This window comes from Arvicola amphibius, chromosome 10, assembly GCF_903992535.2.
Source record: "Arvicola amphibius chromosome 10, mArvAmp1.2, whole genome shotgun sequence".
In the NCBI taxonomy this organism is placed as follows: Eukaryota; Metazoa; Chordata; class Mammalia; order Rodentia; family Cricetidae; genus Arvicola; species Arvicola amphibius.
In genome coordinates, this window is record NC_052056.1 from 123,278,941 (window position 1) to 123,306,045 (window position 27,105).

Genomic DNA, 27,105 nt, shown 5'->3' on the forward strand with positions numbered 1-27,105 from the left:
GTGATGCCCACAGTGGTCTGTGTCCTCCTGCTTTGAGTAACTATCCAGACCATCCCAAATAGACACTCCCACAGGCCAAGCTGATCTGGACAATCCATCAAAGCTTTCCTTGCAGGTGGCCTTGTCAAGCTGACAACTAGAGCTAACAAGAGCATTTCAAACTGGCTGGTAAATAAATCCATTTATTCATCCACTGGTCCTAGTAAAAGAGCGCATAGGAGCTACACCCAAACAATATAACAAACGGGATGGGTGGAAGGTTAGCAGGGGCATTAAGAGGAACACTGAAACAGATTGCTGGGAAGTGAGGAGCTCATTAGAAAAGCAATTAACCGCCGGGCGGTGGTGGCGCACGCCTTTAATCCCAGCACTTGGGAGGCAGAGGCAGGCAGATCTCTGAGTTCGAGGCCAGCCTGGTCTACAAGAGCTAGCTCCAGGACAGGCTCTAGAAACTACAGGGAAACCCTGTCTTGAAAAACCAAAAAAAAAAAAAAAAAAAAAGCAATTAACCCCATGGACAGACAGACAGGCATATTGGGGCCTCCAAGGAGAGTTCAAAGCCCCAGAACCAAAGACAGACTACAGCAGGGACTTCTTACAGAGACTCAGAGCCCATGTGGAAGAAGTGGGAGTCTGTTTTATACTTTTCTGAGGAAAAGAAGTTTCACAGACAGGAGCCTGGATGTCCTCAGGTCCCAAGACTATGGTTTGTTTTTTTTTTTTTTTCTGAGAAATTATTTGAGATAGGGATGAATTTAAGCTCCCAGAATTTAGACCAATAACATAACTCCACATGGAAACCTCCCCACCTCAAATATTGGCGTGTCCTTCATCAAGATTCCACAGTTTAAGGCCAGACACACCTTAAATTCTAGCACTCAGGAGGCAGAGGTAGGTGGACCTCTGAGTTTGTGAGTTCAAGGCCAACCTGGTCTGCATGATAAGTTCCAGGACAGCTAGGACTACACAGAGAAACCCTGTCTAGAGAAAGAAAACAGTTCTCAGTTCAGATGTTCAGCCTTTGGGAAAACAAAGATAAAAAATATTCAGAGACATAGATTCAGGGGTCCTTATATCCATCCCTATGTCCTGTCATTTCTCAGATAAAGACCTAGCCTTGGAATTTGGGGATATTCAGGGCCATGTCTAGATGCTCAATGAGGTACTGAGACATGTAGGGGTTTCTAAACAACATGGCTCCTCATCAGGAATGTGGTAGGCCATCTGGCACTCATCGGTCCATCCCCCTCCTTCCAGAGAAGAGAATATAGAGAGGGCCTTGGGACAGAGCAAATGCCTGCAGCTTGAAGCAAGTTGAAGAACAGGACCAGGCCCGGCCCCAGGAACACAGGCATCGTTATTTTCTTCTCTGAGGTGACAGAGGAACTTCCACACATTCAGGTCATAGTCAAAGACCTCTGAGACACCATCTCTTTCTCAGCCTTCAAAGGGAGCTTCCAGTGTCCCCCCACTCACTCTCCATGCTTCTGATCGCTCCCTGTGTAGTTTCTAAAGATTGTGTGGGGTGTGGGGAGCCTGGCTCAGTCACAACTTTAAATAGGCTGGTACCATAGAAACAACCCTTAGGTGGCAATTTCAAAGCTGATGTACTTAAAGTCTAGCACATGTACTTTTTCTTAGGACAGTGACATTATGCCATGGCACATGTCTCATTCTTATTTTGAAGTCTGTTACAAAAATAGACATGGTGTACTGAACTTGGCAGGATTGAAAACCCAGAACGGCTGAGATCAGCAAACCTAGCTTCCCTTTAAGAGTTTCTGCATATAGTTTCTGGTTTCTGCTTTAGTCTCAGAAGGCCCTGCATTATAGAAAAAGCTGTGCTGCTGGGAAGCTCTGTAAGCCTCAGAAGCACAGTGTGTGGGAAGGGCTGCAGAGATAACCCAGCAGTTAGGAGCATTTGTTTCTTTTGCAGAAGACTTGGGTTCTTGTCCCAGAAGCCACATAGCCAGCTTATATACAACTGTCTGTAACTCCAGCTCCAGAGGCTCTGATGTCCTCTTCTGCCTCCTTGGGCACCAGGCACCCAAGTGGTCCACATGTGGGCAAAACAACCACACACATAAAAACAAAAATGTTTACAGGACAATTGAAACCACACAGTGTGCTGGGGGACATAGCTTGGTGGGAAAAGCACTTGCTTCAAAGTCTGAGGACCTACGCTGGGCAGTGGTGGCACACAACTTTAACCTAGCACTCAGGGGCAGAGGCTGGTGGATCTCTCTGAGTTCGAGACCAGCCTGGTCTACAGATTGAGTTCCAAGAAAGTCAGGATTACAGAGAGAAACCTTGTTTCGGGGTCAAGGGGGGGGAGAGAGAGAGAGAGAGAGAGAGAGAGAGAGAGAGAGAGAGAGAGAGAGAGAGAGAGAGAGAGAGAGAGAGAGAGGAAAAAGAAATCAGCAGTCATATCTGAAATAGCTACTGCTCAGGGAAGAGAGAGCCTGGACAGTATGAGCAGCCTGGCTGTCTTAGATTGCCATGTGGAAGCCTGCAGGCCCTCTAGCTGAGAACAAGGAAGCCTCTGGAAGATAGACTGTCAGTGTCTGTCTGGAGAGTCAATGAGCTAGACTCACTAGTTCTCAGCATCCATGATTCCACGGTGGTAACGCTCATGTTCTCTGCAAGCAGCCCAAGGGGAAGGGCACAGGGAAGATCTGAGTTCTGTGTTCCTAACACAGACACAGCCCATCCCCAGAGGCAGGGGTTACTCTTTGGGTAGATACAGGAAGAGGTTTTGTTGATGTTCCCTGAGTGCCTTGGAACTCACTGTACACACAAGTCTGGCACCCATTTGCAGAGATCACCTGCCTCTGTCTCCTGGGATCTAAGTGTGAGCCATGGAACCCATCAGGAGGAGGGGTTTGTATTTTAATTATTCATTGTGGCCCAGCATGGTGGACCACACCTTTGATCCCAGCACTTGGGTAGTTGAGGTTCGAGTCTAGCCTGGTCTACAGAGCGAGTCTCAGAACAGCCAGAGCTACACAGAGTCTCAAAAAAGTCACTTATTGTGTGTGTTGTATGTTGTGTGTGTGGTGTGGGCACAGATGTGTGTGGGTGCATGTGTCCATATGCATGCATGTTCTCCCTACTATGCACCGAGAGAAGTGCCCACCTAACCTTAAGTTCACGGTTTCAGTGAGATTGGCTGGCCATTGAGATCTCATAATCTCCAAGTCTTGCCACTACCACCACCACCACCCCAGTGCTGGGACTTCAGGCACATGCACCCATGCCCAGATTTGTGAGGGCGGGGGATTCAAACTCAGGTCCTCATGCTTGCAGAATGGGCCTCTTTCCCGTTGTATTACTCAGGGTTCTCCAGAGGAGCAGAGCCAACAGGAAGAACCTATACATTGAAAGAATTCAGTAAGTCATCTTCTGTTAAAATAATAACAACCTCGCACCTGAGAGGCTGACAACGCAGTAGTTGCTCAGCCCCCCGAGGCTGGTGCTTCAGTAATCCCACGTGTTTCAGACACCCGGAAGGCTCCTGGAGAGTTGGTGACAGTTCATAATGAAAGCCTTCTCTGGTTCTGATGGCAGTGAAGAAATTGACAGTAGCAGCCGGGTCAATCAACACAGTGTTGAGAGGGAGGCCACGAGAGCAAAAGGCAGAGGATTTTTCCTCTAGAAATCCCCCTTTATTTAGACTGCTACCAGAAGGTGCCACTCACAGTCAGGCTGGGTCTTCCCATGTCAATCAAGGCGATGGGGACAGTTCTGCAGGGGAGGCTCAGTGCTCAGGTGACTAATCTGTGGCAAGGGACATTAAAATTAACCATGGCATCTCCCAAGTCATCTTTGCAGCCCCAGGAAGAGTTTGTGTGTGTGCTCTGGAGACAGGTCCTGATGCAAGCTTGGCATAACTCTATCACTGAGCCCAAGAGGATGTATATTTTTTTAATTTGATATTGGAGTCCACTCTATCGCCCAAGCTGGTCTCAAATTCAAAGATCACCCATCTCTGCCTCCTGAGTGTTGAGATTAAAGTCATGAACCAACACTCTAAGCTTTTATTTGTTTGAGACAGGACACGTGTGGAAGTCAGGCATCAAACTGACTGCAGCAGTTGGTTCTCTTCCACCATGTGGGGTCCAGGGATGAAATTCGGGTCACGAAGCTTTGTGGCAAGCACCTGTTGTGAGGAGCTAGTCTCCTGGTCAAACTGTTGTCATCTGAAAAAGGCCAACAGTGTCAGCTTGCAAATGATCACACCCCAGGCTTGTTGACCACTGACATTCCCTCAGGCAGTGGGGAGAGACACTGAACCCCTCCCAACGGATTGTCTGAGATTCCTAATGGTCTGGGAGGGATCCTAAGGAGGGACTAAATGGAGACTGAGAAAGATTAAGGGAGGCTACTACCAGTGTGTCTCAGTCAGGGTTTCTATTGCTGTGAAGAGACACCATGACCACCACAACTCTTATAAAGGAAAATGCTGTGGGACAATGGTCTTGTACTGGGTAAAGATTTGTCATTTGTACTTGTTTAATAAAATGCTGATTGGTCAGTAGCCACACAGGAAGTAGAGGCAGGGCAACCAGAATAGGAGAATTCTGGGAAGAGGAAAAGCTCAGTCTGCAGTCATCACCCAGAAACAGAGGTTGCAAGAAGAAAATGCCTCACTGACAAAAGGTACCAAACCACAGGGTTAACACAGACAAGAATTATGAGTTAATGTAAGATATAAGAGTTAATAAGAAGCCTGAGCTAACAGGTCAACCAGTTTATAATTAATGTAGACTTCTGTGTGTTTCTTTGGGACTGAACGGCTGCAGGACCAGGCAAGACAGAAACCTCTGTCAACAGAAAAAAATTTAAATGGTGCCGTGTGGTGGTTTGAAAGAAATGGCCCCCAAAGGGAGTGGCACTATTAGGAGGTGTGGCTTTGGAAGAAGTGTGTCACTGTGGAGACAGGCTTTGAGGTCTCATATGCTCAAGCCATGCCCAGTGGGACAGTTACTCACTTCCTTTTGCCTTTGGATCAAGATGGAAAACTCTGATCTCCAGCACCATGTCTGCTTGCATGCTGCTTTGCTTTCTGCCATGACAGTAATAAACTAAACCTCAGAACTGTATGTAAGTGAGCCATCTCAATTAAATATTGTCCTTTATAAGAGTTACTGTAGTCATGGTGTCTCTTTATAGCAATAGAAACCTTAAGACAGGTTGGCTTACAGTTTCAGAAGTTTAGTCCATTATCATGGTGGGACATGGTGGTATTCAGGCAGACACGGTGCTGGAAAAGGAACTGAGAGTTATAGATACATCTTGATCCACAGGCACCAGAAGGAGGTTGTGTCAGTGGGCGTATGTAGCTTGAGCATAAGAGACCTCAAAGCCCACCCTACAGTGACACACTTCCTCCAACAGGGTCATACATTTTAGTAGTGCCACTCCCTATGGGCCAAGCGTTCAAACACATGAGTCTATAGGACCATACCTATTCAAGCCACCACATTCTACTTTTGGACCCCCATAATGTAGCCATAACATAACGCAAAAATGTATTTAGTCCAACTTCAAAAGTCCCCATCGTCTATAACAGTCTCAATACTGTTTAAAAGTCCTAAGTTTGCTGGGCAGTGGTGGCGCATGCCTTTAATATCGGGAGGTAGAGGCAGGTGGATCTCTGTGAGTTTGAGGCCAGCCTGGTGTATAAAAGCTAGTTTCCAGAACAGACTACAAAGCTACAAAACAAACAACAAAAAAACCAACCAACCAACCAAACAAACAAACAAATAAATAAAGGCCTAAGTTCAAAGTCTCTCCAGACTCATGCAATCTCTTAACTATAATGCCTTGTAAAACCAAAATAAAAAAGCAAATTATATAATTCCAACATATAATGACACAGGATATGCATTGGTATTCCAAAATGTAGGGAAGGGAACATAGTGAGGAAATACTGGACCAAAGCAAGGCCAAAAAAACAGCTGGGCAAGCTCCAAACTCTGCATCTCCAGGCTTGATGTCAAAAAGCTCTTCAGATCTCCAAATCCGTTCAGCTTTGTTGATTGTGACACACTTCTTTCTCCTGGGCTGGTTCCCCTGCTTCTTAACAGCTTTCCTTGGCAGGTATCCCATGGCTCTGGCATCTCAAAAATCTGCAGGTCTCCAAGGCAATCTAGCTAGATCTTCACAACTTCACTTAGTGGCCTCTCTGGGCCTCCATGCAGGGACACCCCTGCCATGGAGGGAGATTCCACAACCCCTTTCTTGTATCCTTGACTCTAGAACCATGTGGCCAAAGTTGCCAAGTTCTGCTGCTTGCTAGGGCTGGAACATGACCCCCCACATTCTATTACATGTTCACCAACTTTCTGTTTTCTATGGTTTCCTTCACTGCCTAAGCTTGGCTGTCCAAAAATTCGGTCTACAGACCAGGCTGGCCTCAAACCCACAGGATCTATCAGCTTCTGCCTTTGGAGTGCTGGGATTAAAGGCGTGCGCCACTGCACCCGAACCTGAACTGTTCTTTGATTCCTTTTCACAAGCTGGAAGCTTAGCTGGGTGGAATCTTGCCCTCATGTCACAACTAACTCCTTTTATTCCATTTCATAATCTGTTCACCTCCTAGAACACAGGATTTAGCTTCATTCCACTTCCTCGTGTCCCCTTTCTCCTCAGATTGTGTATTTTGTATTTTTACTTCCTCAGCTTGCTTCTTTTTTATTTTTTTATTTTATTTTATTTTATTTATTTTCTCTGTGTAGCTTTGGAGTCTGTCCCAGAGCTCACTCTGTAGACCAGGCTGGTCTCGAACTCACAGAGATCTGCCTGTCTCTGCCTCCTGAGTGATGGATTAAAGGCGTGAGCCACCACCGCCCAGCACTTCTTTTCAGTATATATCTTCATTAGAATTAACACTGATAACCACATGACAGAGTCTATGCTGTTTGAGATGCCCTCTGCCAGTGGAATTAATCCAAATCTCTTCACGTTAGCCTCAAGCAGACTCTGGACAAGGGCAAAAAGCTGCCACATTCTTCACCAAAATATTACAAGAATGATCTCTAGGCTACATACTAAAATTCATCTCCTCTGAAACCTCTTGAGCCGGATCCCCACACTTTAAAAGCCCCTCTGCACCACCGTCTTCCATGCTCCTATTAGTATGAGCAGCACTTAAAGCATTCCTCTGCTTTTCTAACCCAAACCCCCAAAGTTCAAATTCCTCCAACCAAATACATGGTCAGGTCAATCACAGCAATACCCCAGTCCCTGGTACCAACATCTGTGAAGAAACACCATAATCACAACAACTCATAAAGGAAAACATTTGAGGTGGCTTGTGGCTCAGATCATTATCACCATGGTGGAACACGGCATCATGCAGGCAGCCGTGGTGCTGGAGAAGGAGTTGAGAGTTCTACATCTTGATCCACAGGCACCAGAGGGAAGCTGTGCCACTGGATGTAGCTTGAGCATATATGAGACCTCAAAGCCCATCCCCAGTGACACACTTCCTCCAACAGGGTGCCATTCCCTATAGGCCACCCCCACAGTGACACACTTCCTCCAACAAGGTGCCATTCCCCATAGGCCACCCCCACAGTGACACACTTCCTCCAACAAGGTGCCATTCCCTATAGGCCACCCCCAGTGACACACTTCCTCCAACAAGGTGCCATTCCCTATAGGCCACCCCCACAGTGACACACTTCCTCCAACAAGGTGCCATTCCCCATAGGCCACCCCCACAGTGACACACTTCCTCCAACAAGGTGCCATTCCCTATAGCCCCCCCCCACAGTGACACACTTCCTCCAACAAGGTGCCATTCCCTATAGGCCACCCCCAGTGACACACTTCCTCCAACAAGGTGCCATTCCCCATAGGCCACCCCCACAGTGACACAATTCCTCCAGCAAGGTGCCTCCTATTCCCTATAGGCCAAGCATTCAAACACTAGTCTATGGTTCCCATAGATTATTCAAACCATCACACTGTACTTGTGAACACTTCCCATTGTCAATGCTTTGAGGTACCCATGCTGTAGTCAGTAGTGCCCTCATCCATGTGAGTAAAACCAACAGACACTTTGGTTCCCCAGGGTGAACTGTGGTGGGACTGTATTTTTGGTTTGTTAAGATCTTAGGAAAGGAGGGTAGATATTGTTTGCATCTCCCCCAGGAAAGAAGTTTTACCCACAGACCCTCTCACCAGTTTTTTTAAAATGGAAATTACTCTGCTCTCTGGAGGAGCCGATGACACAGGCAGGCTGGCAGCTGTGGATGAAAACTCTGTACCCAGGGGCACGGGCACTCACGGCCGCGACTCTGGCTGGGTTTCACCTCCGCTAATGTGCAGTCTTGAGGAGCGAGCACGAATGCTCCAAATGCTCCATCATAGCCCATCTCTCAGAAGAGCTGGTACATGGAGGTCTGAGGACAATGTGGAGCTGGCCCCCTTCTTCCAGCTTTACATGGGTTCCAAGGATCCTGCCCACCCGTGTGCTTCAAATCTCCTCTCCATGACTTACAACAATGCCTCACACAGGGAAATGTGGAGCCACAGTAGGACTCTGTGTATAAAGGACATGGCTTTGGATCCCATGTAAAGCCAGATGCAGTGGTGTAGTCCCGCATATGTCCTAGTCCACAAACACACACACAAAGTCAAATATCATAAAAAGATTTAGAAAAAAAATTTAAAACAGGATCTCATATCATAGTTATCCAGAATAACTATGGTGCACCATGCCCGGTTCGACGAACCAGAAGCAGGCCAAGCAGCCAGTCAACAGACAATTTCCTCATATATTATTAATCACACTTGGCTGATTCTGTTAAGTGCCAAGTTAAGGCTATAGGGGGCAGGTTGTGTATGCAAACGTATGCAAATGTAGAGAGGTCAGGAATGCCTGGAAGAAAGCACACATGGCAAACTGTGCATATTGATGAATACACAGAAAAATCTCAGGAGTGACAGTCACAGGTGCTTCCTGCCATGTCTGACCACCTCAGTTCAATCCCTGTAACCACATGAGGTAGGAGAGCATGGACCCCCACAGGTTGTCCTCTGACCTCTACTGTGGCATGTGCACCAGCACACCCATGAACAAATAAGTGTGATAAAAAAATAAGGAAAAGGAAGGGTCTCAGAGGCTTGGTCACCCTCTCACCAGTCTGCAGAAAAGGGGCAGATGCTGTCACACACATTGCCCATGCCACAGTTGGTTGTTCTTAGTGATCACATGAAGTTTTAAAAAGACCCATTATACAGACGAAGTAGCACCATCTGTGCCGAGTCAGAAAGTAACTTCATCATCAGCCTGACTGGTGTAGAGGCACCTGTGAGACTAGATGAGCAGAGCTCTCAGAATGGCCTAGAGGGCGTTTCCAGAAACAGCGAGCGAAAGGGAAAAGACTGGCCCTGCATGTGTGCAGCACCATCCTGCAAGCTTGGGGCTCAGACCTAAGGGGAAGAGAAAGGGAAGGCCAGCTGAGCCCTGGCATGCTCCTCTCTCTGCTTCACTGCCCACTGTAACCTGAACGTCTGTCACGTGTGTCCTGTTGTGATGGAGACAAAGGCAACACAGATCCTCCCTGGCTAACGTCAGGTCTCACAGCAACACAGAAGTCAGCCTGCTTCCAAAATCTATACCCAAGGACAACGCAAGCCATGGCCTCCCTAAGCCTCACAACTTATCCCAAGCCAGGCAAGGTGTGGGCAAACAGCCCTCGTGAAGCTGCTCTTGTCCAGCTAGTTAACAGAGCATCTAGGGATCACACTGTACAGTAAACTCAGCAGGCCAGAGCTAAAAATTGGGCCCTTGGCACCTCCAGAGTGATGTGGGATTCCTCTCTGTATGCTGTGAATACCATTGGTTAATAAAAAAAAACTGTCTTGAGCCAGTGAAAGGGTAGAACAGAGCTAGGCATGGAAAAACTAAACCGAATGCTGGGAGGAGGTGGAGTCAGGGAGAAGCTATGTAGCCCCACCAGTGACAGATGCTGGAAACTTTACCCAGTAAGCCATAGCCATGTGGCAATACACAGATTACTAGAAATAGGTTAAATTAAGTGTTAAAATAAATGTTAGCCAATAAGAACCTAGTGCTAACGGGCCAAGCAGTATTTTAAATAATATAGTTTCTGTGTGATTATTTCGGGTCTGAGCTGCTGGGTGGCAGGGAAACGAAACAAGAAGCCCTTCCTTACAACACCAGAGAGACTGCCTCCAAGGCACTGACACATGTTCCCTGAGAGAAGTGGTCTGTAGTAACTAACATCTGGGTATGGAGGGAGGCTTGGGGCACACCCTCCAGAGGGACTGGTGGATAAGATCCATGTTTGCTTGTTCCACCTCCAACAAAAGCCAGGGTCTAAGGGCTGAGCTGAAAGCTCCATCTGTTGCCATATTGCCTCATGTGAGAATCACTCAAGTGACCACAGACTTTAGCAGGAGGAACCCCGCCACACTGATCTTTCCGGACTCTGCTTTTCCTTTCTTCTTCCTGTGGGATCGTGGGGGCTAAGCGGTGCCGTTAGCAGCACGGTTACGTCTTCCAGTGTCACCTGTCACCCCTTGTGAGGGCAGAAAAGAACCCTATTCACTCTGTGTGAAGTAAGGCACAGACAGCAGCCTGTTTACTTTATTCAAATAAATTCTTCTCTCTGTGAAATTGAGTAGGACTAAAGGATGGAGGGAAGCCCATATATTAAACTCTTAAATAGATCCTCTGAGTTCAGAGTCCAAGTCAAGGAGAGGAACAGGTCATGGGTCATGGGTTTTGTCCCAGGAAATGAGGCCACCAGAGGAGTCTGTTCATCAGGGAAGATAGCAAATTCAATTCTTTTAAAAAAGTTCTCAAGGAGAAAAAAAATAGAAAATTCCTAAGTTCCTGAAGCTGAAGTCGTGTCCTCCTCGGTGTCCACCCTGAAACATCCAAAGGCAGAGGCTCCACATTTGTTTCCACTGAGATGAATGCTCGGCCTCCGCAGACCATGGCATGACTGAGGGGAAGCAATGTGCTCGGGTTAGTCCAACTTCTGTGTGCACACAACATCTGAGCCCTGCAGAGACTGAGAAAGGGGAGGTGGCATCAGCATGAGGCAATGTTATTTACTTTGTTTTCTACCCCACCCCTCCATTTTTGAGCAGAATCTCACTACACAACATTGGCTGTACTGGAACTTGATATATATAGGCCAGGCTGGCACAGAACTCACAGAGATCCAGCCACCTCTGCTCCCTGAGTGATGGTATTAAAGGTGTGTGCCACTTATTTTATTGTTAGTATGTCTGTACACATGGGGGTGCAGGTGCCCACAGAGGCCAAAGGAGGCTACAGGTCTCTGTCCATTCCTAGGAGTGCACAGGTTTTATAGATATACATTCCAGATGGCTGGAGAGAATCTAAATGTAAAACTGGTTCTTGAGTTCTCACCTACATTTTAACCTGGTCTCAATGATCGTCTTCTCTGAATTACAAAGAATAAATGAGGCCAGGCCTGGTGGCATAGATCTGTCTTTCCAGCTACTCGGGATACTGAGGCAGGAGGGTCACATGCTGAAGGCCTATCAAAGCTACAGTGAATCCAAGACCACCCTGAACAGCTTAATGAGATCCTATCTCAAAAAGTAAAAGAGACAGGTCCATGGTGGAGCACCTGCCTGCGCGTGCCAGAACTGAGAGGTTCAATGCATGAAGCTCTGGCTACAACAGTGTACCCCACCCACCACCCAAAAAATTATCTGTTAAATACAGTGAGTTTCAGAGGAAAGACAGGTATCAGTCCCTATTTCAAGCTAATCCATACTGGGTTGGCTGGCAGGCCCTGTATGTGGCATCTCATTTAAACGGTCAGTTAGGATTGAGCCGGCTTTGGAAACGGGCTGGTCTAGGATTCTAACAGATCTGCAGAAGATGAGGGCAGCAGAGGCAGACGGCAAGCACTTTTCTCTTCCAGGTTCTCTTTGTAATGAATCCTTCCACACAGTTGCTGAGGGAATCCTGACTGCCAGAGATTGGATGGTCCCCAACTTAGAATCCCTTTCCCTACCTCTTAGCAAAATAGGTGCTTAAAATCCCTGGGAAAGAGCCAAGGCTGCAAATGGCACCAGAGGAAAGTCAGCCGCTGGCGTGTGATACAGACGGCCATGGGGTTTTCTGTACAGTGGGGGAGCTCTGTGTCCCCTGTGTCCTATGCACAAAGCATCAACTGGCCAACACCTTGGGGCACTCTTGGAGGAGCCCCACGCTGACTAGAGAACACTGGTCGCTGTGAGCCAAGGCTGAGGCTGTTACAGAGGCGGTTTGACAAACGCCACCTTCCTTTCTCTCTCTCTCCCCACCAGGAACACACACACACACACACACACACACACACACACACACACACAGGACACATGAGGGGTTCACTGTGCTCAGGATAGGATCTCCCAGGTGACAGGGGCATTGTGTGTTGTACCCATGGGGCTTAGGATCGCTGCCTCCACGGTCCTTCCTACTCCTCACAGACTAAGCCTCCATTCTATAAATAGCTCCCTAGCCAGTCACCATGGAAACGAGATGGGGCAGAATCTGTCCACCTTAGTGGACACATCTGAGAGAAGGCTGAAAGGATGGGCACTTTAGCCATGGCTGGGAGCCTCAGTGAGGCAGCAGGAGAGCTCACCTGGATATCACGAACTTCCCAGGTGCGAGGAGGTGCTGTTCTGGTTCACCTGGAGGGACACAGGCGGATGAACGGGTCAAGGCCAAGTGGTGGATGAGGGGGGTCCTTTTCCCTTCTAGGAGACCCAGTCCGAGCCCACTGACTGGAGACTCTGAAGCCACCAGGAACCCCCTCCCCAGGAAACCTTCCTCTCTCTCCCCTCACCAGGAACCTCCCCCCCCGCCACAGGACACATGAGGGGTTCACTGTGCTCAGGACAGGATCTCCCGGGTGACAGGAGCATCGTGTGTTGTACCCATCTGCTCCACCCTCCCAGGCTTCAACCCCACTGCTGGCCCAGCCCTTAAAGCTGTAATCTAAGAGAACAAGTTCCTTCTCCCCACACAGGACATTTCATAAGATGCTGCGAAATCAAGAACCCATGGAAGGGAGTAGTTGAGCCAACTTGGGTAGGCATATCAGTACACATAATATGGTCATCCAAAAGGGCCACGACCTCACCCATCAGACATGGAGATCCCGTGACAGCAGGTGTGCCGTGGAATCAGAAAATGTACACACAGGCCACACAGGTAACAGCAGAGCACCGCTGTCCCCAACTCACACACCCAGAGTTTGATCACTAACACGGTGACTGCCATAGGGTGGCCCACGCTGAGAGACTGTCTCAGAACACAAGGCAGAAAGGCAGGGGATGTGTGCAGGTATGTGTGCACACAAAGACAGGCACGCATGCACATGCATGAAGGAAGAGAGATTGAGGAAGATGCCTGATACTCACATTTGGCCTCCCTAAGAACATGTAAACATGTATAAACATGCACCACCTCACTTACAAAAATAAATACATGCACAAGGTCACCCATCTCAGGACCATCTCATCGTTTGAAAGACAGCATTTTAGCCTCCAAGGGAGCATAATGGTGTCAGAATACAAGTCCATGCTGTCAGAAGGCGCAGGCTGTACTAACCCTGACATTGCATGAACTGTCCTCAGGGACAGCACAGGGATGGTGGGCCCAGCTGATGGAATGCATGGGGAAGTGTGGCTCACGGCCACTTAGTCACATGCCCCATGATCCTCTAACTCGTATCCTCAGATACAGAAGAAAAGTATCTATGGGAACGTGTTTGGCAACTGTCACCTTAGGATGGGGTTTAAGTTAGAGAATTAAAGTCCTCACAGAGCCCCCAGTCATCTTTTAGTCAGAGAACAAGGGGTGGAACAGCTGAAAAAAGCACTGCTCAGATTGGCCTCGGCTAGAAGAGTCACTAAAGACACCGCCCCAACCACGCAGCACGATCAGGTTTATGATGGGTGTCATCCACCCACCCATCCATCCATGGCAAAGTGCAGCAGCTATGGACCAACTCTTAGGTGGGGTCCAGCAGAAAAACAGAAAGCAGAACTCCCGCTCTGGGCTTTCTAACCTGAAAATATCCTTTCAGATTGGCTGGCGTTTTATAATCTCCTTTCAAGACCTAGGAAAGAAGGTAAGTGTCATTGTGGGAGAAATGGACAGAGCAAAATCCAGGTCATCACTGACACGTCTATTCAACTACCCATCCACCTACCCATCCTCCGTTCCTCCAGTTCTCCGCCTGCCCACCTATCACTTTCACACTTCTCCCCCACGCCCCTCATCTATGTACCCCATCAATCCACCATTTACACGCTTCTCCCCCACGCCCCTCATCTATGTACCCCATCAATCCACCATTTACACACTTCTCCCCCACGCCCCCCATCTATGTACCCCATCAATCCACCATTTACACGCTTCTCCCCCACGCCCCCTCATCTATGTACCCCATCAATCCACCATTTACACGCTTCTCCCCCCACCGCCCCCTCAATCTATGTACCCCATCAATCCACCATTTACACGCTTCTCCCCCCCCCCCCCCTCATCTATGTACCCCATCAATCCACCATTTACACGCTTCTCCCCCACGCCCCCTCATCTATGTACCCCATCAATCCACCATTTACACACTTCTCCCCCATGCCCCCTCATCTATGTACCCCATCAATCCACCATTTACACACTTCTCCCCCACGCCCCTCACATCTATGTACCCCATCAATCCACCATTTACGCAATCACTCCATTTATCCATCACAGATCCAGTCTGTCCATCATCCACCCATCCATCTTCCCTCAGCAACACTTACTGAGCACTTCTTATTCTACCTCCACGGGACAATGTTAATCAGGTGACTGGAGTTCCTGTTCCCTGTACTATCTATTCCTGACAGGATACAGATGATATACAGATAACAGGACACACAAACCATTACAGCCATGTGAAGCCATGGGACAATGCCAGGAAGGAGGTGAAGCAAAGGTGTGGTTGGGAGTGACTAGAAGTTTCTGCAACCATGTAACCATGGAGGTGAGGTCCATATAGGTGAAACCAGCCATGTTAAATAGGGAAGAAAAAGTCCTCCAGCAGAGGGTAAGACCAAGGACTGAGGGTGTGACCCTTACAGTGTCACCTGCTGCTGTCAACAGGAGTCAAATGGGACCCCGTTGTGCAACTTTACCCATTAATGCAAATATCTTTTATTCAACTTTGTATGTAAAGCCCTTGAGCAAATCAACATGAACTCTATATAAAAATGACTAATGAGAAACTTGGTATATTTTCTTGGGCCAAAGTCTTCAAAGCCACTGTACATTTTCATACACAGTCTCAGTGTGGCCTAGCTCCTGTCTCATGTCTCAATGCTGAGTTACCAAGGCCCAGGGCCCAGGACAGGGAGACTGCCCACAGCACTCATGCACCCATGCCTGCTGATCAGCTCCCACATGGCTTTTCCTCAGGGGTATCCTTTCGTTCAGGCTGAACACCATGGAGATCAAACCAGGGCCCGTGCCTTCAAGACCAGAAATCCAAGGATGGAACTGGAATGTCTCTGATTCTCTGGGAGAAAATTAGGCACTGTTTTATTTAAAAAAAAAAAAAAAAAAAAAAAAAAAAAAGTTTGAAGAGTTGATCCAGCATCAGCACTCGCTAGAATTCCTGTTTCGTATGCCAGAGTCTGGCCTTTCCCTGGGAGCTTTGGACCTGCGGCTGTACATCTCTGCGGCACACACACACCACAGTAAAATAAAAGGGAAAAACGATGAAACCCCAGAATGCCTTTCTGTCACTGCTGTGGCCCTTCTGGATGCCCAGAGCTGGACTTCTGTCACCGTGAGGGCTGTTTTTAAATCTAGACTACCGTCGTCACTTAGGATGGGAACCCAGAGCTGCATGTGTGCTTGTAGAGGCTCTCCACCACTGTGCCATGCCCAGTCTCTTTCTATTTCAATTAACTAATTAATTTTGCTTTTTTTCAGACAGGGTTTGTGTACAGTTCTGGCTGTCCTGGAACTCACACTGTAGACCAGGCTGGCCGTGAACTCACAAAGACCCACTTGCCTCTGCCTCCCAAATGCTGGGATTAAAGGCGTGCGCCACCAGGGCCAGGAGCCTCTTTTCATTGTTAATTGATGCAAACTAACTGCCCTGCCCACATTTACACTCTACAGCACTGTCTTTGGTTGTCCAATGAGGTCAGATGAAGCCTCTGCAAGGAAAGGAATATAAAACATGGAAATGGAGTTTGAAGAATAACTTGTTTGTGAATAAGAATTAATTAATAATATTTATAATAAAAGCAGACGCCACCACAGCCTCACTGAGAATACCCAGGCTGCCGCTGTGCAGGCATGCTTGCCGGGTCTGCGTCTCTCTAAGGGCTGAAACATTACGGCTGGGATGTGGCTCAGTGGTGGCACTTGCCGGGCATTTGAGTCCTGGGATCATCCCCCAGCACTGCTCGCACAGAAGATAAAAAATGAATGAGAACCAAAGAGGCAACAAAGATTTCTTTGGGCTAACTGGGAATTGTAATGCATGCCCGGGGTTGTAGCTATTTGGGAGGCTAAGGCAGGAGGACGGTTTGAACCCAGGTATTGGACAACATAGCAAGACCATGTCTCAAAAAACCACGGAAATGGTGGTTGTGATGAGGCATTTCTCTGTAATTCCATCAGCTCAGGAGACAGGCACGGTAAGACCACAGGTCCAAGGCTGCGTGCACTACACAGGAGACACTCTCCATAAAGGAACACGGTTGTTCTCAGGAGCGTGGGAGTGATGCTGTGAGAAACACATGCGGGCATACACTGCCACGCAGTACAGCCTGGACTATAGTCTCTGCACACCTCAGATACACAACTGTGCCCTGAGCCTCCACATGACTGGAAGCCATGGGTGGCGCAGTGTGTTTGGATGTCCCAGCAGCTGACTGACCGACAACAATGTGCCAGCTTCGTTATCCTCCCATCGTACATCAGAGCTGTCACCACGAGGGCACCTGTGTGAACGCTCAGCTATGCACCCAAGGCGTTCAAGAAGAGGGATGACGCCAAGTAGACTTGACCATGAGCTACTGAGCTGCTCTTATAAAATGCCTGTCAAAGTCATTTCCTTTAAGTATTCTTTGGCATGGGAAACAGTAATTTCAACAGCTTCTAGCTCTGGTGTGTGGGATATCAATGTTAGGGTCCATTCTTTCTTTATAGATGTTTTCTCTTAAGACTTGAAGGGCTCTGCACACACAGAAAGAGACCAGGAGACAGGAAGGAAAGGTAAGTCCTGAGATAAACAGACCTGCTGGGGGAGGTGACAGGGAGAGGAGGACCCTGTTGACCCTGAGACCCGAGTACACATCCTGCTGAAGCCCACATTCCTGTGTGTGCACATGAACTCACCCGGTGTGTGTTGTTGATGACAATTGGGTCGGGGTTCCCATAGTTGGGCGGGTTTGCATATGGGTCATAGCCAAGCCGAGCCAGCATGGGGGCAATCTGGGCCATATCCCTCACCACGTCTCCAGGGATGTGGCCAGTCCACTTGGAGAGTGCTTCCAAGTTCACGGGTTTGATGACCTGGTCCGTGGACCGCTCAATCCTGGGGAGAGAGGACAGTCTCATCAGGTTGGGGGACACGCCCTGCTCCATGGTTATGGGGCAGCAGGAAGGCTGGGAAGTCCTGGCCCTTGGACAGCTGTGCCCCATCAGCTGTGAGAGTGCAGCCAGGGCGCTGTGCCTCATGGAAACCACTCACACCAGGAAGCACAGCCGTGCTAGCGATGCAGACGCAGCTTCCTTTACTGTGTGTGTGCTGTGTCTGTGTGCGCATGTGCATGTCTATTCATGAGTGTAGAACATGTGGGAGCCAGATGTTGATGTCCTCGATCACTTCTCCCCCTTGCTTTCTGGCAGTCTCCCCTAACCTCAATGTGCTGGCTGGGCTGGCAGTCAACCTCCAGGACTGCCTTCTGTCCCTCCTGACTCCTGAGTCCCTTGCAAGCACATGTGGCTTGTACGTGGGTGCTGGGGAAGCTGAACTCAGCCACCATGCGTTCACAGCAAGCATGTTACACCCACTGGCCCTCTTTCATTATTTTCCAATTTACTTACTTATTTTTATGTGTGCATGTACATGATGCCTACGTGTGGGGCACCGCCATGATGTATGCGTGGAGGTCAGAGGACAGCCTTGTCGAGTCACTTCCCTTTCTACCTTTAAGTAGGTTCTGGGAATCAAACTCAGTTTCTGGGCTTGCACAGCAAGCCCCTTTACTTACTGAGCCATTTTGCTGGCCCAGCCCGCGTTTCCTTAAAAATAACTGGTGATATCTAAGACTGACATGAACAATGTGTTCCTGAAGAAGACAACATCAATACTGATGTGCAGGCTAGAAGTCCCTGGGGACGCCAGCTTTCTATAGGTGTCTGGGCCTTCGGACTTGAGTGCATGCTTTCCCGTGTTGTCTGTGCTTTTCCATACCACAAGGCTTCGGGGAGAAGAGACCCATCTGGTGCAAGACTGCCTTCAGTCACCCAATTCCTACACCTTTCCCCATTACACAGAAAGATGCTGAAGCTCAGAGAGGCACAGACACTTGCCTAAAATAGCACAGCTTAAGAAGGGCAGACTCGATCTGCCGCTTGGAGCCTGGGAGGAGCTGTGGGGGGCCCCACTCACTTGGACAAGGAGACGCCCCCAGGCTTGCCAATGAGGTCCTCATGGTGCAGGACTGTGTCACTCCAGGTGATGCCCAGGAAGTCTAGGATGCGCTTGAGTGAGCGCCGGGGGTGCAGCACCAACTGCTCATAGTACACAGGCAGGCACTTGTCCCTGCCCACCTCCATGCACTGTGCGTACATCACCTCGATGGCCTTGTTCCACTTTGTAAGACAGTCTCGGTAGCTGCTGAGGTCAAAGCCTGCAATGGTGACCTTGCGAGTGATCATGGAGTGCACGGAGGCCCGGCCATCGCGGACCATTAGCAGAAATTTGGAGTTGGGGAACAGGCGTGCCAAGTAGACAGAGGACTTGAGCGTGAAGGGGTCCTTGTTACACAGCACACGTGCTGGCTCGCCATGCTTGGCAATCACCTCCAGGATGAAGGCCTGCATGGCGGCATCCAGCACCTCGTCTGTCACACCTGCTTCGTCCAGTCTCAGCTTCTCCCGGCCAGACTTTGACCAGGCCTGCCGCATGGCCAGCACACGAGGAATGATGCGCGTCTCTTCCCCACAGCGCACCTCAGGGTGCGCGTCCAGCATGGCGCGCATGAGGGTGGTGCCGCTGCGAGGTACGCCACCCACAAAGATGAGCGGCATGGCCTTGCCATAGCGGTACTCCACCTGGTTGGCACCAAGCATCACCAGTTCCTCCTGCTCTGGCCGCATCCTCCTTGGGCTCCGCATGCCCCCGAGCACTGCCCGGCACTCTAACACTTGCTGCCCAAGATGCAGGGCCAGCACCAGGGCCAGTGCACAGCCAGCAGCCAGCAACACCTTACGCACCGACAGGCGCATGCCCAGCCAGGGGCGCAGGCCCAGGCAGGGGGCCCGCCTCATCGACGGGTCAGCAGGCCCACCTGGCGTGCATCTGTGGAGAGAAAGAGAGTGTTAGCAGGCCCACCAGGACAGAAGGTAGATGCTGGGGTGACAAGCTTAGTGACAAGCAGTTGACAGCACCTCCTGTCCCGGACTATCACAGCCCAGAGAACCTCCCGTCCCCGACTATCAAGCCGGGAAAACCTCCTGCCCTGGACTATCACAGCCCGGAGAGCCTCAGGTGATGGCCTAACTCAGTCCTCCACCACCACGGCTCTGGTGCCCTGGTCAGTCGGCTGGAGTTCCCATCAGTATTTCAGCTGGCCAACTGACAACGACAGATGGTAGTGCTGGTTATTATCAAAAGACTGGAAACACCAGCACAAGCCTTTATGTCAGCTACTTGGGAGGCTGATACAGGAGGATTCCAAGTTCAAGCCTGCCTGTATCCAACAGAATGTAGGGTTGGTGCAGGGAACTATGGAGCTGGCCTGGCCTCGCTGCCTTGAGAAGCAAGCGTCCTAGGGTTTTCACGGAAGAGCCCATGGCTCCCGCGGCACAGCGTGCCTTTCAGTTGCTGAGGCTGAGGTGATCCCCCAGGCAGTGGAGTGTTCAGGCTGCTTTGTGTTTCTCTGTATGTTCTCTTAGAAGTCCAGGAAGCAGAGAAGCTTGACAGGACAACTGGTCTTAGACATCCATCTTGTGTACCCTGTGTCGTTTACATCACTGTATCCTGGCACTTGCCACTGTATTCTGTTTCTGACAGAAGTGTAAGAAGTCTGACTGCTCTCAGTAAAATTGTCACAGGCTCGGCCTTGCTGTGGCCCCTCCAACCCAAGCCTGGTTTAATTCCTCACCAGCCATATCAGGTAACCTTGGTAACTGGGTGTCCACAGTTGGGGATGGAGGGTCTGCCTAGCATGCACAGAGCCCTGGGTTTGACCCCCACCCCCATCCCAGGACCACATAAACCAGGTATGGTAGCTAATGCTTGCGACACCTGACATGTGGGAGGTGAAAGAAAAAAGATCAGGAATTTGAAGCCAGCCTGAGACACAGGAGATCCTGTCTTAGAAAAAACAAAAAACAAACCCACAGGTCTGCTTGATCCTGCAGCGTGCACAGGGAATGGTGTCCTCAGCTCCCTGAAGAGGCCTGGCTCATCGTTGTTCAGTTAATAATGATGGAATGAGTGTCTGAATGACCAAGGCCTCGTAAAGAGGAGGAAATGAAAGTTAAGAGAGACACCCACAGTTACCCAATGAGGAAGCAGCTAAGCCAGGGTCCTAACTGGCCTGCCCTGTACTACATGGCAGGGGACAGTCTCCTTCAACACTGTCCTTCCCTTTACCTGCATTTGGGACATGCTCACCAAATAGGCACTAAAGTCTATGCACTAAGCCCAGGACTGGGAAGACAGGAGACAAGCAGCCAAGACAGCAGTCTCTAACGCACAAGTCCCGGTGAAGAAGTGGGATAAGCATGCTTACAGGGGATATGCATGCTGTGATAATAAGTTAGTTGTTGCTCCAGGGACCCAGAGTAAAGGTAAAGGAAGTGGCTAAGAGCCGGGAGCTAGCACAGTAGGAGTGAACCGCTGGGAAGGGAATGCTTGGAGCAGGAATGGTAATGCATCTCCCCTCTCCAGGCCTTATTGACCAGAGAATAAGAATCCAGCATTGCTTTTATCAGACAGAGGCTTCCCATGAAAAGCAAAGCCAGCTACTCTCAGCCCCTGCCCAGATCACCATCAATACGCAGGCTCCACAGCTGGAGGCCAGCAGACAGAGAGATGCTCTACCATCTCAGTCCACTTCACCCATTCTCTGCCTTGCCCTCAGTGTCTCTGAGCCTGTTTTCCTTGCCTGCCCCTTGGTGAGCAGCAAGATGCTGCAATCAGTTGGGTGGTTCCAGATTTACCCAGTTCTATCACTTTCAACTCAGCACCGTGGGCTCGCACTGGGAGGTGACAGGTCCCGAGAAAGGCAGCCGAGTCTCAAGCTGAGGTCTGAGTAGCAGGGAGAACTGGCAGGCAGCAGACAGGAAAAGGGTGTTCCTGGAAGCAGGACTAGCCACTGAGAAGGCACAGGGGCCGCAAGTGGCTCAGCACACACAGGAGGGTCTGGGGAGGTGAGCAGAAACGTGACACTGGATTTTAAACATGAGGCTTGAAAAAAATCATCAAAGGACCAGGTTCAGGGTGGGCCAGCCCACCCACAGGGGCACAGCAAGTGAAAATGGACTCAGTTGAGGAAACAGTCTCAAGCTTCGAGGTCAATATGCTGAGGCCAAGTCAAGTTGCCATCTCTGCCACAGTCAAACTGGGGACTGCCTGCTGCAAGGTTGAGAAGTGCCTGCTAAGACAGATCAACCTTGCCCAGGGCCAGCAAACTGAGCATCAAAATCACAGCAAGGGCCTCTCACTAGAAAAACAGCTCGCTCACTCTTGCCAATGCCAGAGATGCTCCCTGCTTCAATTCTGGATCCACGATGAGAAAACTGATCCCGAGGCACTTTTAGGGGACAGGGCAGGCTGGCTAGGACACAAAGTCTACCTGGTGGACCTGAGATCCAAACTCTGCCACTTCCAATGACTATCGTGCGAAGGAATTCACCAACCACACCTTAGCTGGAACTAGAACCACTGCCCTTTAGGGGGGAAAAGGCAGAGTGTGTGTGTCGGGGGGATGCTTTAACTGTGGGTTGCTTGCATAATGTGGCAGTTCAGTATTCATGCGTGTGCACATGCATGTGTGCACCTGCGATTGGTGACGGACATAGCAACCCTGGAGGAAAAAGGAACATAGGACAGCAAAAGGTTATTGTGCGACCAGTCCGTGTTCTCAGAATCCACCCTGCCTGCATCTTGCTTTTATAATTCTGGCATGCTCAGAGCTGCACAGCGAGGACTACAGGCCTGACCCGGGCCAAGACAACGCTTGTGCATAAGAAAACAACTGTTCTTAGGCAGGTGGGATGAGTCAGAGGGCAGCTCTGAAGAGTCACTGCTGTCCTAGCAGTGACAGCAGCAGGCAGGAGGAGTTCTACAGAACTGGGTTCAAATCCTACCCTTGCAACTTGCTGGCTCACAACATAGACAAGAGACTTTCCTCTCCAGTCAAGGGGAGCAATGGTAATCATTCCCAACAACATGAACATTGGATGGTGCCCGTAGGAGGCACTCAGTACCACTGCCCAGGCTGGCCTATAACCCACAGTGCACCTGTACTTTCCCGAGTGCTGGCATTCCCAGTGTGTACCAGGCTTGGCTGTTCCTACATCTTAACTAGCCAGCTGGGCAGAAAACTCACCCAGCTGATGCTGGCAGGGAATAAATGAAGCATTTATGCTAAGGGCTTGTCAGGACAGTGGAGTCCCTGGGTGGATTCACCTCCCCTGGGCACCCTCATTTCCAAGCACCAGTCCTCGAGCCTGCTCAGCACGGCTTTCTGTCCCCACAGTCCTGTAGAGCAGTGGAGATGCTGTGCCAGGAGTGGGCTGAGGCACAGGGGCTTTCAGGCTCCTGGAGGCACCAGACAATGACCTTTGGGGGGAAACTGCAGACCTTTGCTGCAGTGGGGAGTCACCTGGTCCTCTAGGACAGCAGTGCTCAACCTTAGTCGCAACCCTTTTGGCAAACCTCCACCTCCAAAAATACTGACATGATGATTTATAAAAGTAGCAAAATTATAGTTATAAAATAGCGGCAAAAATAATTTTACAGTTGGGGGTCACTGTAGCATCGGGAAGGCTGAGAACCACTGCTGTAGGTTGTTCACTGGCTCAGCTCACAAGGTACTGCTGACTCAGGGAGCCAGAGTCCCTGTAAGCCTCTTCCATCCTCTCAATCCTGAATGTCAGAAAAAGTAAACAACACAACAGCATGCCTGCCAGGGAATGCTGGGAGTGATTCACCAGGCTGTGCACTGCACAGCTCCAAAGGGCACCATGTACCCAGTCAGATAACATCCAGCGCTACTCAGCACTCAGTGCCAGTATTAAGTGCAAATGTGTCACATCCATGGAGAACAGAGTAGAATTTCTCTAACATGCTAACCCAAGAATTAACTGAATCCGTTTCCTGTCTTGGCCTGTGAGACTTGTTAAAACTCAGTTCCCAAACACTGTTTCAGGTGGAGGTTGTGTCCCCAGGGACCTGGCATGTCAGGAGGGCCACAGCCCAGGAAGGGGCGTCAACAGGTAAGCTGTACTTTCCCCATCTACGAGGAAGAGCTCCTGCCAATGGGCTGCTGAGGGCAGTTCACAGGCACACACCCCAACAGCTGATATTCCATGCCCCTCCTTGGTCCTGCCTCAGATGCCTGGGTACGGATGGTACAGAATGTGGCTCTAGAGATGGAAAAGCACCTGACCTTAGAGAACAGAGCTTCAGTCTCCCTAGTCTGTATGCAGTGGCTGCTGGGAAGTTCCAGCCAGACAGAAGGACCTGGAACACCTGTGGGGACTGTCATTTATGTCACAGAGGGAAGAAGCGGTTGCCTGTATTTCAGTCCTCCATCTCCAGTGTTTACTCACTCCTCACCCTTTTCATTATTTTGTTTGTTTGCGTCTTCTCTGTGCTCTGCAAGTCCAGCCCTGCTAATACGAGTCCCCGCTGGAGAAGGGGGTCCCACCTTGTCCTACACTACAAGTGCTCCAGCCAGGACTCTAGGGCATGGTGGCTGACTCCCCCGGGAAGAAACCAAGCAATCTAGAGAGGGTACTGAAAGCTTCCAGAAGCAGCTGGAGGCAACCTGGCTGCCCTCATGAGGCCCTTGAAATGCCGACTGTGGCCAACCCCACAGCTGGCACTAACTAAATCCAAAGAACACAGGTTCACTGTGAGTCACAGACCAACTACTGATGGGCCGTCCATCTCCAAACAGGGCACCTAATATATTGCACAAGGACTAAGACATCTGAATTTAAATTGAGCCAAACTGAATAAAATGTAAATTTATTTTGCTTTGCAATGGTCATATGGCAAAGGTTCAGAAGCCACTGGAGCCAGTGGGGACTATCATAATGGATAGCCCTGACCTAGATCAGGGTGACAGACAACAGCCAGCCCTATTGGTCCCAGGAGTGGGGGAGGCTTAATGCACTCAGCACCACAGGCTCTAAGGGCAAAGGCTCATCTCCACCTGGAGGGAAAACTGCCTGATTTAGCATGTGTGGGCTTCTTGCCGGCTTTTCCTAGACAGTAGTGTAGAACAACTGTTCACACTGCATTCACACTGCACCAGGGGTGTAAATCAACTTGAGGTGTAGCAGGCAGGAGTGAGTCGGCAAGAGGGCTCAGCAGGTAAGGGCACTGCTGCACAAGCTTGGTGACTTGAGTTCAGTCCCCAGCCCCACAGAAATGAGGACAGAACTGACCCCACAGAGGTGTTCTCTGACCTGCAGGCTTACACCAGGGCATTCATCCTCCCTATCACAATACAATGATAAAAGAAAATAGTGAGTGAATTGAGGATGTGCGCGATACCGGGGCCTTTCATGTCGGTTGGAGCACAGGCAATGAGAAGCATGTGTCTGCTTTGTCAAGGCGGGGGCAAGGAAAAGAAGAGAAAGCACAATACAAGAACAGCAGCCTCAAGAAACTGCCAGTACACCACAAACCCTGAACCAGCAGCCACAAGAGCAGTCATAAACTGTCAGCCTCTATTCTAGAACTTTCTACTCTGTGCTGAGCTGGGCTCTACCACACAACACTGACTCAGAGGACAGTGAGAGGCAGAGTTGAGGTCCACAGCTCTCTTCTTACAGGAGGGTCACTAGTCAACACTAAACCAGGGGCTATCCATGTCCTGCCCATCAGCCCCCGGCTCTGCTTTCTACAGACCAGCTAGATTTGTGAGGATGCAGGTCAAGTGTAACTGTGCTCCAGGACAGAAACGCTAACAAGGCAAACTAACTGGCACCCAAAGCAGCAGTTGAAAAAGACTGCAACACTCGGATGCCCCCTGCAGAGTCCTGGCTGTTGGGGGACAAGCTCTCCTAAAACATGCTCTGGTGCTGTTGCTCACTGTCGTCCTGTGATGAGGGCATCAGGGGATTAGTAGGTTTTCCATTTGTGTGCCAGGCACAGAAATGGCACAGCCTTCCTGCACTCAGACCCAGCTGTGTGGTGCTTCTCTATCAGCACCTAACCTCCCTGAGCTCCTCTGAGCTGCGGAGCTGACGATAGTTCTGGGTATTTTTACACAGCTTGAGACAACAGTGCAAACATGGGAAGGGGCTGTCAGTGAAGCCATGCAAGAGCATCTCTGCCCACTCTTGAATTAAGTCCCATGTGATCGTGGCATGTGATATTTTTTTTCTTTTTGTTTTTAATTGAGCTATACATTTTTCTCCCCGCCCCTCCCCTCCTTCCCCACCCTTCCTACTCTCAGTTAAAACACTTAGCACAGCAGAACGAAAAGCAACTCTTAAAAAGACATGAACGTCTATTCCAGAACAGTAGAGTTCCTAGCTAGGACAAAGAAAAAGTATCCAAACAGAAAAAGTAAATGAAAATGTAAACACTATGGTTTCAGATATAGAAAATCCTAAAGGCTCCATCTCCCACTTTCTGGAACTAATGAACAAATTCATCTCATCAAGAAACAATACAGAAGTCACTTGATTTTTGTATACACTAGTAGCAAATTACCAGAAAACGAATTTAAGTAAACATCCCATTCCCAATAGTATTGAGAATAGCAACAAAATCTCCACACTGACTTCCACAGCAGCGACAGCAGTCTGCCTCCCCACCAGCCGTACATAACTGTTCCCTCTGTCCACTCTCTGCCCGCATTTGTTTTCATAATGAACGCCTTCTGACTGGGGAGAGGTAGAGTTTCACTGCAATTTTTATTTGCATTTTTCTAATGACTTGAGAAGTTGAATTTAATTTTTTAATGTGCTAATTGGCCACTTGTGTTCCACCTTTTGCGGACTTTCTGTTTATTTCATTAGTCTATCTGTTGCCTCAGTTGCTTGGTCTCTTGTTTACATTCTTGACTTCTTTGTACATTCTGGACATGAAATCTTCTGTCAAAGGAATAGCTGTCAAGACATTCTCCCATTCTTTAGACTGTCTCTTCAAAGAAGCTCTTTTAAAAAATAAAAATAGGGCAACAATGAAAAAAATGAGCATCTGCCTAAAGCAAGTGTCTGTCACCCGTCGCCCACTGCCACGAGGTGGGGTTTGTCCCCATTTGCTAAAGGAAGAGGCTGTGGCCCACAAGTGACATGATGAGAGAAACCACACAGCGAAGGAAACGGAAAAGTCAGTTTCCAAATTCAGCTTTGTCCTTCAATGTTGCCCCACCCAAGGTCATGCAGTTCTCGGAAAGGGCCATTAGGGGACCGGAGGGGGGAAGCAAGTGAGGAAGGTCTGGGGGAGCACCTGCCCCAGACAGTCAGCTACTGTGTGACTGCGCCACTCAACAGTGGGAGTCAGAGACAGAAGACATTCTCAGCCTCACAGGGGGCTCAAGGCCAGCCTGGGCTACACAAGAGTCTGTCTCTAACAAGAGAAAACACAAAAGACACAGCACAGG

At 49.4% G+C, this 27,105-nt stretch overlaps 1 protein-coding gene across 3 annotated transcripts in view; it reads right to left on the minus strand.

Moving 5' to 3' along the window:
* Positions 1-10,592: 10,592 nt before the first annotated feature.
* Tpst2 (tyrosylprotein sulfotransferase 2) overlaps positions 10,593-27,105 on the minus strand; it is a 36,573-nt gene continuing 20,060 nt past the window's right edge. For all 3 annotated transcript variants that reach the window (XM_038345808.2, XM_038345809.2, XM_038345810.2), the window contains exons 2-6: positions 18,696-19,607; positions 17,417-17,615; positions 14,082-14,132; positions 12,651-12,699; positions 10,593-11,054 (exon numbers count right to left, since the gene is read on the minus strand). In XM_038345808.2, coding sequence (XP_038201736.1) covers positions 12,658-12,699; positions 14,082-14,132; positions 17,417-17,615; positions 18,696-19,576 — 1,173 coding nt within the window. In that variant the 5' untranslated portion in view covers positions 19,577-19,607 and the 3' untranslated portion in view covers positions 10,593-11,054; positions 12,651-12,657. The remainder of the gene's footprint in view (positions 11,055-12,650; positions 12,700-14,081; positions 14,133-17,416; positions 17,616-18,695; positions 19,608-27,105) is intronic.